Source organism: Melanaphis sacchari, unplaced genomic scaffold (genome assembly GCF_002803265.2).
Source record: "Melanaphis sacchari strain LSU unplaced genomic scaffold, SCAv2.0 Contig14_pilon_pilon, whole genome shotgun sequence".
Taxonomy (NCBI): Eukaryota; Metazoa; Arthropoda; class Insecta; order Hemiptera; family Aphididae; genus Melanaphis; species Melanaphis sacchari.
This window is the reverse complement of record NW_020270656.1, coordinates 405,857-422,098: the sequence shown is the minus strand read 5'-3', so window position 1 is coordinate 422,098 and position 16,242 is coordinate 405,857. Positions and strand designations below refer to the sequence as shown.

Genomic DNA, 16,242 nt, shown 5'->3' with positions numbered 1-16,242 from the left:
GTCTCCGCGTTTTCTAAAGATATTGGCTCTCCCCTAGGCGACAGAGACCCTCATGGAGCCATCCCTTGTCTTTGGCGGCACACAAAATGGGTCACACGCTTCACGGCACATTGTCACAAACCATGTGTCAACCCCTACGTGACCATATAATGTAAGTAATTTCTTTCATCAGTGGTGAAAGATGTTTATGGGGTTTTAATCTACAGTGTGCGACAACTGACCGTTATTTATTTTATCGAATAGATAAGTATATAAGCAATATTACAATCATGATATGTGAGCATATCATTACATTACTAAACTATAAATTATTCAGGAAAAAAACTATTTAATTTGTTTTTGAGAAAAGACTATCCAATATAAACACAATGATAAAATAAGCTTAATTATTAAGTTGTTTAAATTTATATTTTTGACTACAATAATAATTAAATAGTGTTATTTTATTAGTAAAGAGTAAATTAGAAAAATAACGACGAGCGATGTATTGAAAAATTGAGATACCCGTTATTTAAAAACTGCTGTAGATATCTACGTCAAATTTATCTATGAATTATGTTGATCAGTGTTTTTGTGTAATTTTAAAATACGTAATAGGTATCACAAAAACTGTAATTTTAGCTAAAATATATATATCAGACTAAACTAGTAGAAAAAAATTATCAAGTAGTTAAGATGTGTTACAGACGTTACAGTTACATAGTCACTAATTCTATGGATATGATATGATATACAGCACTTAGGTATATTGAGAATCTTAACCTGAAATCAAATAATAGTTAGGTTAGGTTATAATAGCTGTGACAAAATAATAATATACAATATATGGTTGATTATTTAATAATTATAATGACGTTTTTTCCTAGATTGCGTATATGACAAATTAAGAAGGTCATGGAGACACCCTGTTTTAATCGACGTTTTAGTGGTTACGAGTATAACTTGTAGGTTGTAAAGTAACCTTTACACTGCAAAATTTTAAAGTTGTAAGTTGCAAGTTGCAACTACACCTAATGATTTAAAGTTTTAATTGTCAGAGCTAGTAAATCTAGTATAGGCATTAATGACAAGTTTAATCACTATAATGTATAAAAAATATTTAAAAACATTCTAAAAATATACCTAATATAATATGTGTATCAAGTTATTAATTAATAAATATTTTTTAAATTAAAAACTTATTCTATAGATAAGTTGTACGTATTTTTCCTCCACGATAAAACCACCTCAAGACAATTTTTGTGGCATGTTAAAAAATATAACATTATAAAACAGTATAAGAGTATAATAGTGTTTATTTTATGAATAAAACGATTTTTATGTATTAAAATCTTTTGAAACATCATGATTCAGTCTATCATTCACTGCGATGTTCACTGCACATAAAACTACAGTCGTCCGTCGTCTTTTGGCTGTTGATCTTTAATCGTAATGTTGCCAATTTTTTATTGACACTGTCCATCCACTGGTAGTGGTATCCGGTCGCAAACCGTGCTGGTTCAACACCCGAAGCCACTGACGAGTTGAATATATTGCAGCCACAATTTTCTGTGGCTGCGGCAGAGTTAACCGTGACAGCTGGTTTCCACTTTTCCGGCACAACTTTCGTAAACAGCCCTGTGTCAGCGTTCGAGTTTTTCTCGTAGTCCACCGTTACTATGATATAATTTAACGAACGTTCAGACGACAAAAATACTTATTGTAAAACTTTTTTTTTATTTAGTAAACTGATCTTTTATCCTAAATTATCTTTTTCATAAAAGTGCATGCTAAAAATTATAGCTTCATCCTACCACCGTGACAAAATCATTTGACCACCACTAGTTATGTTAATTCTATATCAATACTATACTGCAGAGCGACTCGCCAAGCCTTTTATCAATAACGGTGTTATTCAAATCAGATTCTTGGAATTTTCAAATAATATACTTAAAACCCTAACTTTAGAACTATTAAAATTTTCTATGCTGCATGAGAAGTGTCTTATGGAGTAAACTTTTGTTTTTCAAATAAAAACCCCTTAATAATACAATAGTTTTATGATTCTTTTGAAAATATAACGAGTTTTAGCCACTAATGTAGTATGGCTCGTTTTCTCTCGTAGGTGCAGCAAACGTACCGTGTGATTATAGTTATGAACATAGGCGTACATAAGGTGTAAAGTTTAGGAGTGTAAAAGTTATTTTTATGTTCCACAGCCTCATAAAGTGGTAGGTTATTACTTATTCAAAATAATACGCTCATTAAAAAAAAAAAATATATACTTTTTTTGAATTAATTAAACTGATAGTTAATTTTATGAGAAATGAAATGTTATAATAATAATTTTTGTTAGATAAAGTTTTTAATTTTATAACGAGAATAATTTGTATTAATATTTATATTTTAATGCAATTAAACACAACTATTCTAATCCAAACTACATTTATATTGTTTCTAAGCAATTTTTAAAATAAATTACTCAAAAAAACTGGGAGTACTTTGAATTTTTGGAGTAAACCAAAAGAAATGACTTGAAAATATAAAACTACTAATCCTGATATAAACTATATCAGTTATCAACTACAAAATTAAAAGAATAATTTTAAAAGTCACTTCATGATGTTTTTAACGTTTTTAAGGATCTAAGTGTTTAATTAGGGTTTTAACTTTACACTTTTTAAATTAATATCATTATTACATTATTTTCTACATAAAATTCAAACTATTATTGTTTTAAATTTAAAAATGCTTATCGTACTTAGTAAAGATTTAAATTTAATAAGAAATTATAGCTTCCTTCTAAATCAACAATTAAATATTTTATTTACTAAATTGTTAATTAATTAATTTTGTATGACTGGAAGGCCTGTAAAAATAAAATTTTTTATTCTAATTCAATACTATAAAATATATTTTACTTTACTTTAAGAATACATGTGTTAAATGTAGTATTATACCAAATATTATTAAAATTAGTACTTACTAAAATAAATTTAATTATCTACTCATATAACTATTATAACTTATAACACTACGCATACAATTATATACCTTTCACGATGTCACTAAGGAGCATAGGCACCAAATTGGCGATAATGCTCGTTGACGGATTCAGTCCGGGAATGGAATTGATTTCAATCAAATAAGGGATAAAGTTGTCAGTGATCAAGAAATCAGCTCCGAACAATTGAAACGTTTTGTCTCGGTAAAACGAAGTGTCCGTAGCAGCCTTTAACACTGCATAAACACTCTCGCCCATTCCGGGAAATATCAATTCATCCCATACGTATTCTTGTCCAATTTTTCTGAAAAATAAAAAAAACTTGGGCTACAGGAAAATGCTTATGGAATTATACTATACAAGGCATTTATTTTACCACACGGTATAATATCATTATATATTATTCATTAAAATAAAATTTATTATTAATAGTAATACTTGCTACTAATAGATTGTAAGGGACATTTTATAGAAAACTTAATTTACATTTAACCGTCAATCATGCCGTTGCGTTAGTCGTTAATTATTATTAGTAAATGACGTAAATATACAATATATACATGTGTAGTAAACGTACAGAGGATTATTTTTTGCGTCTACATAAGTTAACTTATGCCAATAATCAATTATTATATTACAAAAAAAAAAAAAAATGTTTTATTTTTAATTTTGACACTGAAATTTATAAATCTAAAAGAACGTTATCATAATTCTTTCACGATTTTCACTCTGCAAAAATACTCGGCAGCACTAAATTATTTTTAAGACTAAATTTAATTAGTTAAATGTTTTTGCTCGACATTTTAGTAATTTTTAAACCGGTATAATCTCATATATTACATTTGGTACCCATATTATGTAATGTAGTTTTAAAAGTTTTTCAGAATGAAAATCAGTATAAGCATTACGAATTACGACGTAGGTACCGTTAGAATTTGTATAGTTACAAAATATGAGTAGCTTTCGATTAAAATTACGATGGTCACAAGACTTCTAAAATCTATGTAGTAAGATGATTTATACCTCAAATAATCTTGTAGTTCTCTATAATCCCACATGCATTCATCAGGTACTTGTGGATTCCTATATTTTCGATATTTCATTTGTAGTCTGACATTGCTGAGATGAATAGATTCGTGCATATTTTGCATGGAGAAACTATTTGCACAAAATCGAACGTAACCCTCTCTAAATATTTGAAAATAATAGTTATTGGAACATTGTTTATAACATCCATTTAATAATTACATTTATAATGCTCTGACTATAACAAATGATATTCGAATTTATATGATGAACATTTTAATATAAAAATAAATATATATATATATTGTCAAAACACCATAGAATAATTATATTCTCAAACTATAAATTATTATACTAACTTGTACATCCACACAACTACTGGACTCATATTGGTCACTAAAAACCATTGTCGCAAATCAATTTTACATGTATAAACCAAAAGTGGTCTTTCTAAAAATAATAATGATTTTGGTAGTTATCATGCCTTTCCTTTAAATACTATAGATTGTTTATATATACCTATATATTTTTGTAAAATATAATTATTCCTAGAAAAATTTTCTTCAGTGATTTTTTGTTTTATTGTTTGCAAATCTTTAGACAACATAATACCATGACCTGAACAGTTTGAAGAGGGTTTTATGATCCATGTGTTGGTAATCCCATCTATGTAATGTTGAGGACAATATTTTTTCACATTTTCTAGTAGATATTTACATTTTGCATAAACATCCAGCTATAGTACAACACAGACCAAACATTCAAATTACTAAAACATCAGAAATTACGATTTCATTGAAAATCGGTCGTAAGATTGCTATATTAATATATAATTACACGCAGAGGATTAAATACAGAGCTTTACGATACTTACGTATCTTGGGAGATTTTTTTATAAGCAAAAGTACATAGAATTATGTTAGAAATTTGTTTATTTTCAATAATAAATAATGAATTAATAATTTTAAAGTGAAAAATATTCACTAGCTGATATAAAGTAGTTTATAAAATTAACAATTTAATTCATTATAATTTTTTTTTGAATTTAGACATCTTTATATTTCTAAAGTCAAACCAAAATAAGCACTTCAATTTTATCTGGATCTCTAGACGTTTTGATGAAAAATGTATCTAATTTATTGGAAAATATTATACCATAATATATTATACGTATTATTCCGAAAAAAAACATAACATTGGTGTAGTAGGTACCCACTGTAACTGAAAAGCCTATATCAAAAACGTTGTTTGAATTATTTGATGTGATCATATATTATTATTAAAAAAATACGTAAAAAATATCATACTTGTAAAATTTTTGATATTGGAAAAATGGACTTAATAAGATTACGAATACTGGATGAAAAAATAGCTTACATCAATGATGTGAAATAACTGCGATAACATATCATGTTTTAGAAAACCAATTTTTAAAACATCAGATTTTATTGAACAAATAAGTCATGCTTTAGAATTTTGGAATAATATCATGAAAAATTCACTACAGTTTATAAAAAAATAAATACAACACAGTATCTCTCTTATATTTATACCTATTTTTTTTCAACATAACTTGTGATAAAAGCAGAGAGCTATTATAAGTTAAAATAAAATTTATTACTCTTACAAATTGTGTTAACTAGATATTTTAAACACATTTAGTAAATATACATAAATTTATCGAAATAAAAATTTAAATTTAAAAATAACATAATATTAAAAACTTAAATTAATACAACACTAATAATTAACATATGTAATTAACGTATGCTCTATTTTCTCTTATTCGTTTAGTGTTATCCACACTATACACATTTTCCATATCCTTTATCATCAATAGGATTGTAAATTTTTTATAAACTTATTATTCCGCAAAATTTTGAAATCTTTATAGTCTTTTAAAGTAGATCGTTACAAAATTTGTTTATATAGAAACATAATAATATCCTCGAGAATTTATTTTGTGTCAGTTGTAGAAGTTTAATAGCTAATTAAAATATAGTGTGATATAATCATATATATACATTACGTATAATGTTGATTGGAAAAATATTTCTAATTTTTTAGAATTTATATATTGATATTTTTAAACGAATATTATCTATGTATACCTTCCATTATAAGTTTTTTGTCAAAAGTAGTATCTTAGCACAAATTATATGATACCTGCTTAATGAGTATATTTAATTTGAATAAATGTTATCAGAGCTGAAATTTCATGTCCTAAATATCGTAAAAGTCTTTGAAAAAAATACAAAAATTATTTTTTAAAAACCTAGTTTCAAACACTATCGATCGTCCTTATAATGTGAAATAAAAAAAATATGTACGGGCGATTCTTTATCGAATAACACTTATTATTTCAATATTTATTATGTTTTTGAAAACATCTTTTACATGATTTCCAGTCAAAATAAAACAATATTTTTAAAATGTATATAATATACCACGTGTTCACCAATTGAGGGAACATTGAAATCCTCGGCCGAATTAAATTGGAATAAATCGAATTTTTTTTACACGCTAGTGGTATATAAATTCACATTTGTAGATACATTTAAAATTTTTTATCATTTTGGTATGCGCATGCGCAATAAAAATATGATTTTTATTTGAATAGCAACACCTATTTGAACACTTTATTCGGATAGCCCTAATTTTTTTAATAATTTTGATATATCAACTATGTTTCTACGCAACCACAATTTTGTATTTTAAATCTGCAAGATTGACTGGTGGATCTTTAGTGTGAGAAATTTTTCCCTAAATTGATGAACACACGGTATATATATATATATATATATATGAACGTCGTGGTTCGTACTAATCGCCATGTAATTTGAATGCAGAGACAATCTTTATATCTATATTTAAATTTGGTTTAATAATTTTCGCCCATTGAACGAAATGCTTTAAAAAATTGAAAAATGCTCCAATAATGCCTTTAAAAATTAAGTTTATCATAAATCCAAAAAAATAAAAATTGCATTATACCTATCACCCGAAATATAATTTTCTATTAACCGACAGGAAACATGCATAATATATACGTATGAAAATCAATTAAATATGCATTTTTCTCTTTAAAATTGACAAAATACACATCAAAAATTTTCGATTTTTAAGCATGCAATTGTATTGCTTACATTTTTAGCTCTGTCAGCTAAAAATTGAGAATATATAGAATAATATGCAACAGCTACAACTTCTGAGCCCTATGAATAAGATGGTATTAGCTTCGGTACACCTCGGTGTTTATTGATGAACCTTGATGATTTTGCCGAAGACCCAAGTGACAGAGAATCAATAGTTGCCGAGAAACGAAAGCTCTCATTACAAGTATTGAAATATTTAATTTTTATTTCAAAATGTTATAACACTTATAACTAAATAATCATTATACTACTTATTTACTTCTAATTCATATGTATACTCATGATCAAATTTGGCATTGTTATCGATAATCAGTTTTTCGTAATGAATCATAAATTCGTTCCATACTTCTTTTTGACTATTAAACGCCCACAAATCTATTTCTGTACTACCAGTTATGTGTTTATTCAGAAATTTTGATACACATCGTTTTACAAAATCAATAATATTGTATGGTATCTGGAAAGGAAAAAAATGATATTATTTTTGTACTGATATTCTATTATTAAATTGAAAGTGTTACATTGCCATTTATAGTGAAAATGTTTCTATTATTCTCAATCGCTTTTACGATAATCTGCAGTGTGCTTACTAACGCTGTTGTAATGTAATCTTCGACAAATGCATCTCTGTCTGCTTCAGATCGAATATAATAACATCTCGGAAACATTAAATTTGTCACAGAATTTTTATAATATTCCAAACATTGTGCCAAACCATTCTATATTTTAAAATAGAAACTATTAGTTAACCTGATAGTTAATTAATTAGCTTAGTATAATAGATACATAAACTTTATGGAGATATATATTTAGTTTTAAATGTTATGATATAAAGCTAGGTAGGTAATCAATTTGTAAAAGTTGAATCATTCGTATTTAAAATAAATAAGAACATTTTCAAGTAGATAATAATTTTATTTTTATATTAGGTAGGAACAATTTCCCTAGTTATAATAATGTATAATGTTAATTACATATTTTTAAATCAATATAACAAGTGGTTTATTGAGATGGGTATCTTTAACTCCTACCAATATTCTGAAAATAAAATATTTTTTCGACGTTATTAATCATTGGGGAAACAAGTATTATCTAAGGCTGGATATTTGTTTAAATTAAATGACAGTTCAATCGAATTACGTAAATGAATTTATTTATTTGAAAATAATAATAGTTGTATAATAAAAGTATAGTTTTAGTACCCACAAACACATTTTTAAACATGATCGGTTCATTTTTAAAGTACCTACTTATGTTAAGTTTTATTTGTTTAATAGTTAATATAATTTAAATTAACATTATAAAATTAAAAATTAAAATAATTTGTTTTGGTTGTGTATTACTAAAGTTAATTATTTTAGTAGCTGCCAGTTACTAATTGCCTATTTATTCCACAATGGTTCTTAATTTGTAATATAAAAGTTATAAGTACATTTTAAATTTATTTTCAAAATAATATTTAATAAGTTTTTTCTATGTAGCCACACATGTTTTACGGATTGTGTGCTGTTTACTTTCATTTATAGGTTTATTTCGTCCGTACACTTTAAAGTGTGATTGTAATAATATAATCTCAACCAAGTATTAATTTTAAAAATTAAAAACTTATTAATATAAAATGTAAGGTCAACATAAAATGATTTCTCAATAGTTAATCTAAATATTTAATGGCTACTTATAAATAAGTAGTTACAAATACTTTGGTACAAAACACATGTCTTGTCATCTGACTGACGGATGTCAATTCACTTAAATTGGACCAATTAATCAATCGTTTTCTAGTGACAAAAATAAAATCCGATTTTTTATCTTTAAGTATACTCCACGATTGCGCATTTTTCAGGCGCTCTGTGATGGCTTCATTTTCACTGATTGACGATAAAAGCGGAGGCGATTCAATCCAATTAACCATGTATGCTTTAAATTAAAATTTTACATATAAACATTTGTCGGTTACACGAGGTATAAATAGCTTGAAAATATTTACGTGGTGATTTTAAATAATAAGAATAATTCGTTGGCGGTCTGTGTGGATCTCGTTTTTCTACCCAACCACGGTTGTTCATCTCTAAGGAAATTGTTGGAAAATATCCTAATACTGAAAATATTTTTTGATCCTGTACACAATGAAAAAACGATACCAACATATATATATAACGATACACGATAAATTTATATTATTTACCTACGTTGATAATATTATGAATGCACATTTCTATATTAATTATATTACTGTCAATATCGTTAAATAATACAATTATATTTTTTAGATTTTAATATTATTCATTGTATGTATTTTTATTAAAGAGTTCAATCCTTTTATCTATATTAGTTTTTACTGAACCTGTATAGCTCTCAACGTCCGATTAGTGACATTTGTCAATGACTCAAAGCTTAATGCTGCATTCAAAGCAGTGTAATCTAATAAATTATAGTTACACTCTTTTATCAATACTTTATGAAGTTCTTGAACATAGTTTTTAGAATTTAGCCGGTATCTGGTATTGAGGTTACTCTGCATTTTTGAAAATTTTAGATTTTGAAATTCTTCTTTTGATTCCGAATTTTGATTAGAACCGTCTTGTTTAATATTTGTTTTAATGTCGTTTGTAGTTGTACATTGTTTTACCTCATTGTCGAGGTAAATATTCGAAACAGGATTGGACGTGTTTTCAAGAATTTCAACAGCAACGATTTTATTCGGCGTGTTTAGTGTACACGATTGAGTTTTATCGTTTTGATTTACTAATGGCTTATTATCATTCTGAGGCATCAACGCCTTTTTTTTGCTAGTGTTATTGTTAAAATTCATTATGTGTTCTTTTATTTTTTAGATTGTGTAAATTTTATGTAAATATTTAAAAAGTATAGAATTTAGGTTGTGTTTAATTTGTAATTGTTTACTACTTTTATTCAATATTAATAATGCTATTTGTATCTATGGTAATAAATATTGGACTGCTGCTATTATATTTATCGTAATTAAAATATCGTAAATCAACCCACCTATTACAATTTTTTGACAACAAATTACGTGTTAAATAAAAACTATACTGGAGCTTGTTATAAATAATTACTTAGGTACATTATTTTCATTTTTATATTTAAATATGTTCACTAAATATTACCATTATGTTTTATAATCTTAAATAACCAACATCGAGTAGAGTATACCTACTGCGAATCACACACATAACCAATGCAATTTTCAAAATATTTTAGCTATTTTTGAACTATTTGTAAAAAATGTATGGCGTGTGTCGGTGTACAGACATTTGAACATTTAATATAGAAATTTCTCAAAAGTATTTTTTCTAAAATAAGAATAATTAATTAAGTTTAAATCAATAATCATTTATTTTGAGTTGACTGTTCTAAGTTAAAATTTCAACAAGTCGTAAAAATCGAAAACAATTAATAGTTATTTGCATATAAATTTAATTTCCACGCATCTCTTATTGCTTGGAAGTTTAAAATTAGTTTTTTTTTTTTTACTGAAATTAAAAAAATATATAAATAACTGCACATAGTTTTATGAACATTTTAAGTTCAAATGTTGGGGATATTGGATATTCAAAGTATAATAATATAATGATATACCTATATAATATATAATGATTTATCATCAAATATTTTTCGTTATTTTATTTATTTTATTACAATAAAATATTAAATAATAACTGAAACTTGATATAATTTTAATTATTTAGACCAATTTTAAGCAATTTATAGGCATTTGGATTTTTTTTCTATAAATTTTAAATAAAATATCATAAATTTTATTAATATTGCATTAAAAATTGAAAATACATTTACACACGGCATATATTTTTATAAACAATTAAAAAAAGTTAACAAAGTTTGTCAAAATCACAAAACTTAACAAAATTTGTTGTCATTTTTGTATTAAATCTTTAATTTAATAAGTTATTAAACATCACTGTTGTTGTCAAGATTAATCTCATGAATACAACACTATATAATATATTAAGCTTATATGTATAAAACATCTACACACTATAGCAACATTAAACATAAACAGTTATTATAACTTTCTAGCGTGTATTGTTCAATTTTAAATGTCTAATTTTTATAAAAGCACTCAAAGTCAGGAATCAAATGTTTGCAGAAACAGATATCCATCTTATCTGATGAAGGTCTCACCACCTCAAATGTGCTTGAACTTAAATTCAAGCAACACGTTACTATTGCCCAAAATATGTAATAAATATAGTGTGAGAAGAAGCAGTAGCTCTGTTACAAACATCATCAATTGTAATGATGTTATGTCTGTAAAATCCACAATGGAATTCAACAACACTGCCACCAATGATTACTCTAGCTTTGGAAGTAGAAGTCGCGAAAGCTTTGGAAGTGTTCAACCTTTAACTTATCGTAATTTCAGATATCCATCTTATCTGATGAAAGTTTCGCCGCCTCAAGCATGCTCGAACTTTAATTCAAACAACATGATACTGTTACCTAAAATATGTAATAAGTATAGTGTGAGAAGAAGCAGCAACTCTGTTACAAACGTCATCAATTATGATGAAGTTTTGTCTGTAAAATCTACAATGGAACTCAACAATACTACCTCAATGCAATCATTAGGAAACAAAAACAAAATGACAAACAAAGCTACCACTAACGATTTTACTAGCTTTGATGATAGGAATCGCGATAGCTTTGGAAATTTTCAACAACCAACCGCTTATATATTAAAATATCCATCCTTGATGAAGGTTTCACCGTCTCAAGTGTACTCTGACAATGAAAATATATTAATGCAAAAAAATAATAAAATGCATGGTATGAAAACGAACAGCTCTATTATAATTAATAACAATCAGCCTCTTCTTGATGAGGCTATAAAATCCTCTTTAGAAGATGCCAAATCAACAAATCTAAATGATACTGAAATTAAAACAAACAAATTGATTGATGTTAATAAGGATAGCAAATGTTTGGCTTTAAATACCAATGATTTAAAAACAGAAAGAGTCTTGAAAATAAAAAATGGGATAAATTGCATTTTTAATGATCGTGACAATGAAGAACAATTGACTAAAAAAGAAGAAGAAGAAGTCAATGACGTTAAATTATATAAATTTTGTAAAAAATGTCATAAGGGCTGGAATGTTGAAAATTTTGTCTGGGAAAAAATCCCAAAAATCATTAAGATTAAATTGTTAGAAATAATCAAACAAAATTCAAAAACCGAAAAGCCTATTTTTCCTTTAGTAAATCATACAATTAATAATAACTCAAATCAACATTTATTTATCAATGAAACAAAATGTTTAGACAAGACACAAAACAATATCTCAATTTAAATACTATAAAAGTTCCGTATCATTTTGATTTAACAAACTTCAAAATATATATGTTTATATGTCATGCTGTTATTAAAATAAATTTAAGTTGCAATGTGATAAAAAAATAGTGTAACTTATGTAATATGTTACTCTAATGTAAGTATATCATATAAATATGTAGCTAAGTAACTATTATAAATTATTTTTATTTTTTAATGCATCATTGATGGTTTATTTCAATCAGTTATACAAGGAGATAATATACCTAGATACTAACTTTAATTAATATAATTGTTTCAAATAAATTTGATTTTATAATTTTAATGCATTTACTATACAATTTAAAAAGAAACTCATTTTTTTTTATTTTGTAGTAGAATAATATAATAATTTTACAATATTTTTGAAATTTTGTCTAAAATCTTAATTTTCTTGATAAATATAAACAAATTTTAACCTGGCTTCTACTAGTACGTATAAACTGCCTATCCTACCTTTAAAATGAATAATGTGGGAAGGAAATTTGTTATTTTCGAGTAGACATATACTTTTGGTCGCAAATGATAACTTTATTTAGGTTTTCTAATTATTCGTTTAGAAAATTACATAATATGACGCGTTTAGTATTTTCGAACAGTCACAGTTGGGTGCGTATAAATGATTTTTACCTGTTATATACCTATCGTTTAAGAACTTACATTTGTCTAGCATAATATTATGTCACTTATAGTTACTATCTATATATATAACCAATATTTGTATACGTAGTTAAACCGGTTGATATTTATGGTGAATGGTGGAATGTAATAGCCATAATATAGTGATGTATACTTGTGAAGATGAATAATAAAATGTAAGCTAAATTTCGATAAGCGGCGATAAGCCCATTGAATATAATATATTCACGTTATATAAAATACTTAATTTATTATTATTATTATTATTATTATTATTATTATTTGTATTTGTATTTATGCTTACCTAAACAGTTTTAAAAATTGTTATAAATGTTTGTTATCTATGTTTATAAAAAAAACGAGACTAATATATATAAATTATAAACAAATATATCAATTATAGGTCTAACGATAGGGCTATGGTCTATGGCCTATGGGTGATTTAATGTATTATTACATATCCTATGAATCATATATATGATTTAATATAATAACACACATACTATACAGTGTGGCGACACAGTTAATGAGGCAATTAACAGTAGAAGCATATACTGAGGGCGCATGTAAACTCCACCACAAATACCTTTTTTAGTGTAAGCTCCGCCAAAAAATAAAATCAAGCACAGTATTAAATTAATACGAAGAAATTAGAAGGCATGAAATAATGTGAGTGTCACCTGACGAATTTGTCAAAATAATATTATGTTGCTCCATTCCAACACTCTTAATGAATGCATTACAAGTTTTGTTATTGCAACTCCATTTTGTTACACCACACGCTTATTTTATGTTATTGCTATACTTATAATTGTCAATAAAATAAAATGGTATTGTTGATTTTTACTTTTACAATATCGCAATAGTAGTATGAATGACGATTGGCATTTAATATTTATAATCGGATGACGCCGGCAACTGCTGTAGAATGTTATAAGTAAGGCAGCGTGGTTCAAAAATCACAGCGGGTTAACTAGTATCTATACGTATACAAATATGTTTAGCATATGGTCGTATAAATGATTTTTCCGATTATAGTATAAGTAGTACGACGTGTCACTTAATTGATATTATTTATTACCGAACTTATAAAATACTATTGAAAAAAAAACAATCCCCTATGCAGACCACACACGTGTACGAACACTTATCGGTTTCAAACATTAATCCTTGACCTTAGAACCAGTTTTAAAGAGTACTAACTGTGTTTAACAAATGTAACCAATTAAACATCTATCAATAATTGTTGGTAAAAACCAGAAAAAACGATTTAATGACTGACTAAAGGTAAAATTATATGTATAATACAATTCTAGAGTCTGATGGTTGTTTTCTGTTTGATCACCGTGTTTCATCTATTTTTATCAAAAATTTTATCATTTGTAAAGTTAACCAAAATTAAGAAGCACTGATGTTTAATATAATAGATTGATTAAGTATAGTAAGTAATGATTAAGTATGAAGAAAAGTAATAACAAATTCACATATTATTAAAAGTGACTTCTATATCATGAATTATACTAGTCACTAGTTGAAAACTAATGTACCATAATCAGTATAATCTGCATGAAAAAGTTCTCTTAATAGTTAACCAATAACGGATAAGTTAATTGTTTCATTCTTAAAATACTGTAAGATAATTTATACAAAATTACGAGAAAAAAAATAAAAATAAGTATAATGAATGCATCATAAGCGAGAATACAAAACATTTCTGTTAAATTAAAAATAATATAATGGAAAGAAATTCAGAAAATAATTTAAGAAAATTAGTATAAAATCGCCTAAAATACTTAACGTTTAAAAATTATATGTGTTTATATGATTATATGGATAGTTGAAGTTTAAACCATAAAAATTTTCATCTTTAAGAGTAGATACTAGATAGGTATCTATTAAAAACGTTCACATGATATTATTCGTGGTACTGTGCTGTCTTCGATTTTATTAAAATACATCTATTATATTATACCAGGAGTCTCTAAACTACAGCCCGCGGACCGAATGCGGCGCCTAAATAAGTTTTCATCGGCCCGTCAAATAACGGCAAATATTCTAAAAATATGTATAGTTTCCATAGTCGTTATCACGCGCACGAGCAATTATCAGTTTTATTGGCTGTAGTTTATTAATTATACATGAAAATTAAATGTGTTCATACATTTTGGCCTACTAAAAGCTTTTTCTATTTTATGTGGCTCTCAGATAAAAAAAGTTTGGAGACCCCTGTATTATACCATGTTATGGTAATCAAAGAAACAAATCTGTAAAATGTAAAACTTATTTACTGTAAAACACAATCTTTATATATATTACAATTAATGTACAGTGCACACGCTGACACTTGTGATCTGTAAATTTCATGAATTTCGTCCCTGTATTGTACCGGTTTTTACCTACCTATCTACCAACTGAATAATGCATTAAGATTAAACGATAATACTCCCAACTGACGACATTATCTCTCTTTATAAAGGTATTATATTATATAATATAGATGTATGTGTGTATGTGTACTTATATACATATTTAATGCTGTTACGGACATATATGTAAAGTAGTAATTTATATAGAAACGCGTTAGTATCTATTAAACATAATATGGTACCTGAATACCTACTCATAATGTACGTCGTACGCATCAGTGCTTGGATTATTGAGCACTTAGTATTCCAACGATTTTCTCGATTCCTCCGATAATTTAAATGTGTTCATTGTGATCCTTTTAGACGGAAATCCAAAACTTGTTAATGGTTGATAAAATAAAATACATTAACAATAATATTACAATAATCTCATGTTAAATCAGACAACATATTACGTACACAAAATATTCGTGTCGTTTAAAAATAAATTATAGTACAAGTACGTTACCATATGGGTATACTCTAGCTAAAATAATCCAAGCCTCACTCGTTAATGTGTAATTTGTAAACTTGAAATCACAAAAACTAAATATTTTAAATCGTTCAATCGGTATATTCTTAATACACCGATTTTTTTAATTATACTTGTTTCGGGTGAATCTTTTCATTTTAAATTTAAAAGTAGTTTTTTTGATTTGCCTCGCCTACATATTTTTAGAA

General features: G+C 26.3%; 1 protein-coding gene across 1 annotated transcript; it reads right to left on the bottom strand.

The window, feature by feature from the left end:
- Positions 1 to 1,357: 1,357 nt before the first annotated feature.
- On the bottom strand, positions 1,358 to 9,976 carry LOC112591968 (tubulin glycylase 3A-like). Its single transcript, XM_025335932.1, has 10 exons — positions 9,509 to 9,976; positions 9,152 to 9,281; positions 8,864 to 9,081; positions 7,686 to 7,883; positions 7,424 to 7,621; positions 4,529 to 4,745; positions 4,369 to 4,459; positions 4,007 to 4,171; positions 3,034 to 3,287; positions 1,358 to 1,656 (listed from the first exon to the last, which is right to left on the bottom strand). The coding sequence occupies exons 1-10, from the start codon at positions 9,974 to 9,976 to the stop codon at positions 1,358 to 1,360; spliced, it is 2,238 nt and encodes a 745-aa protein (XP_025191717.1).
- Between the last annotated feature and the right edge of the window lie 6,266 nt (positions 9,977 to 16,242).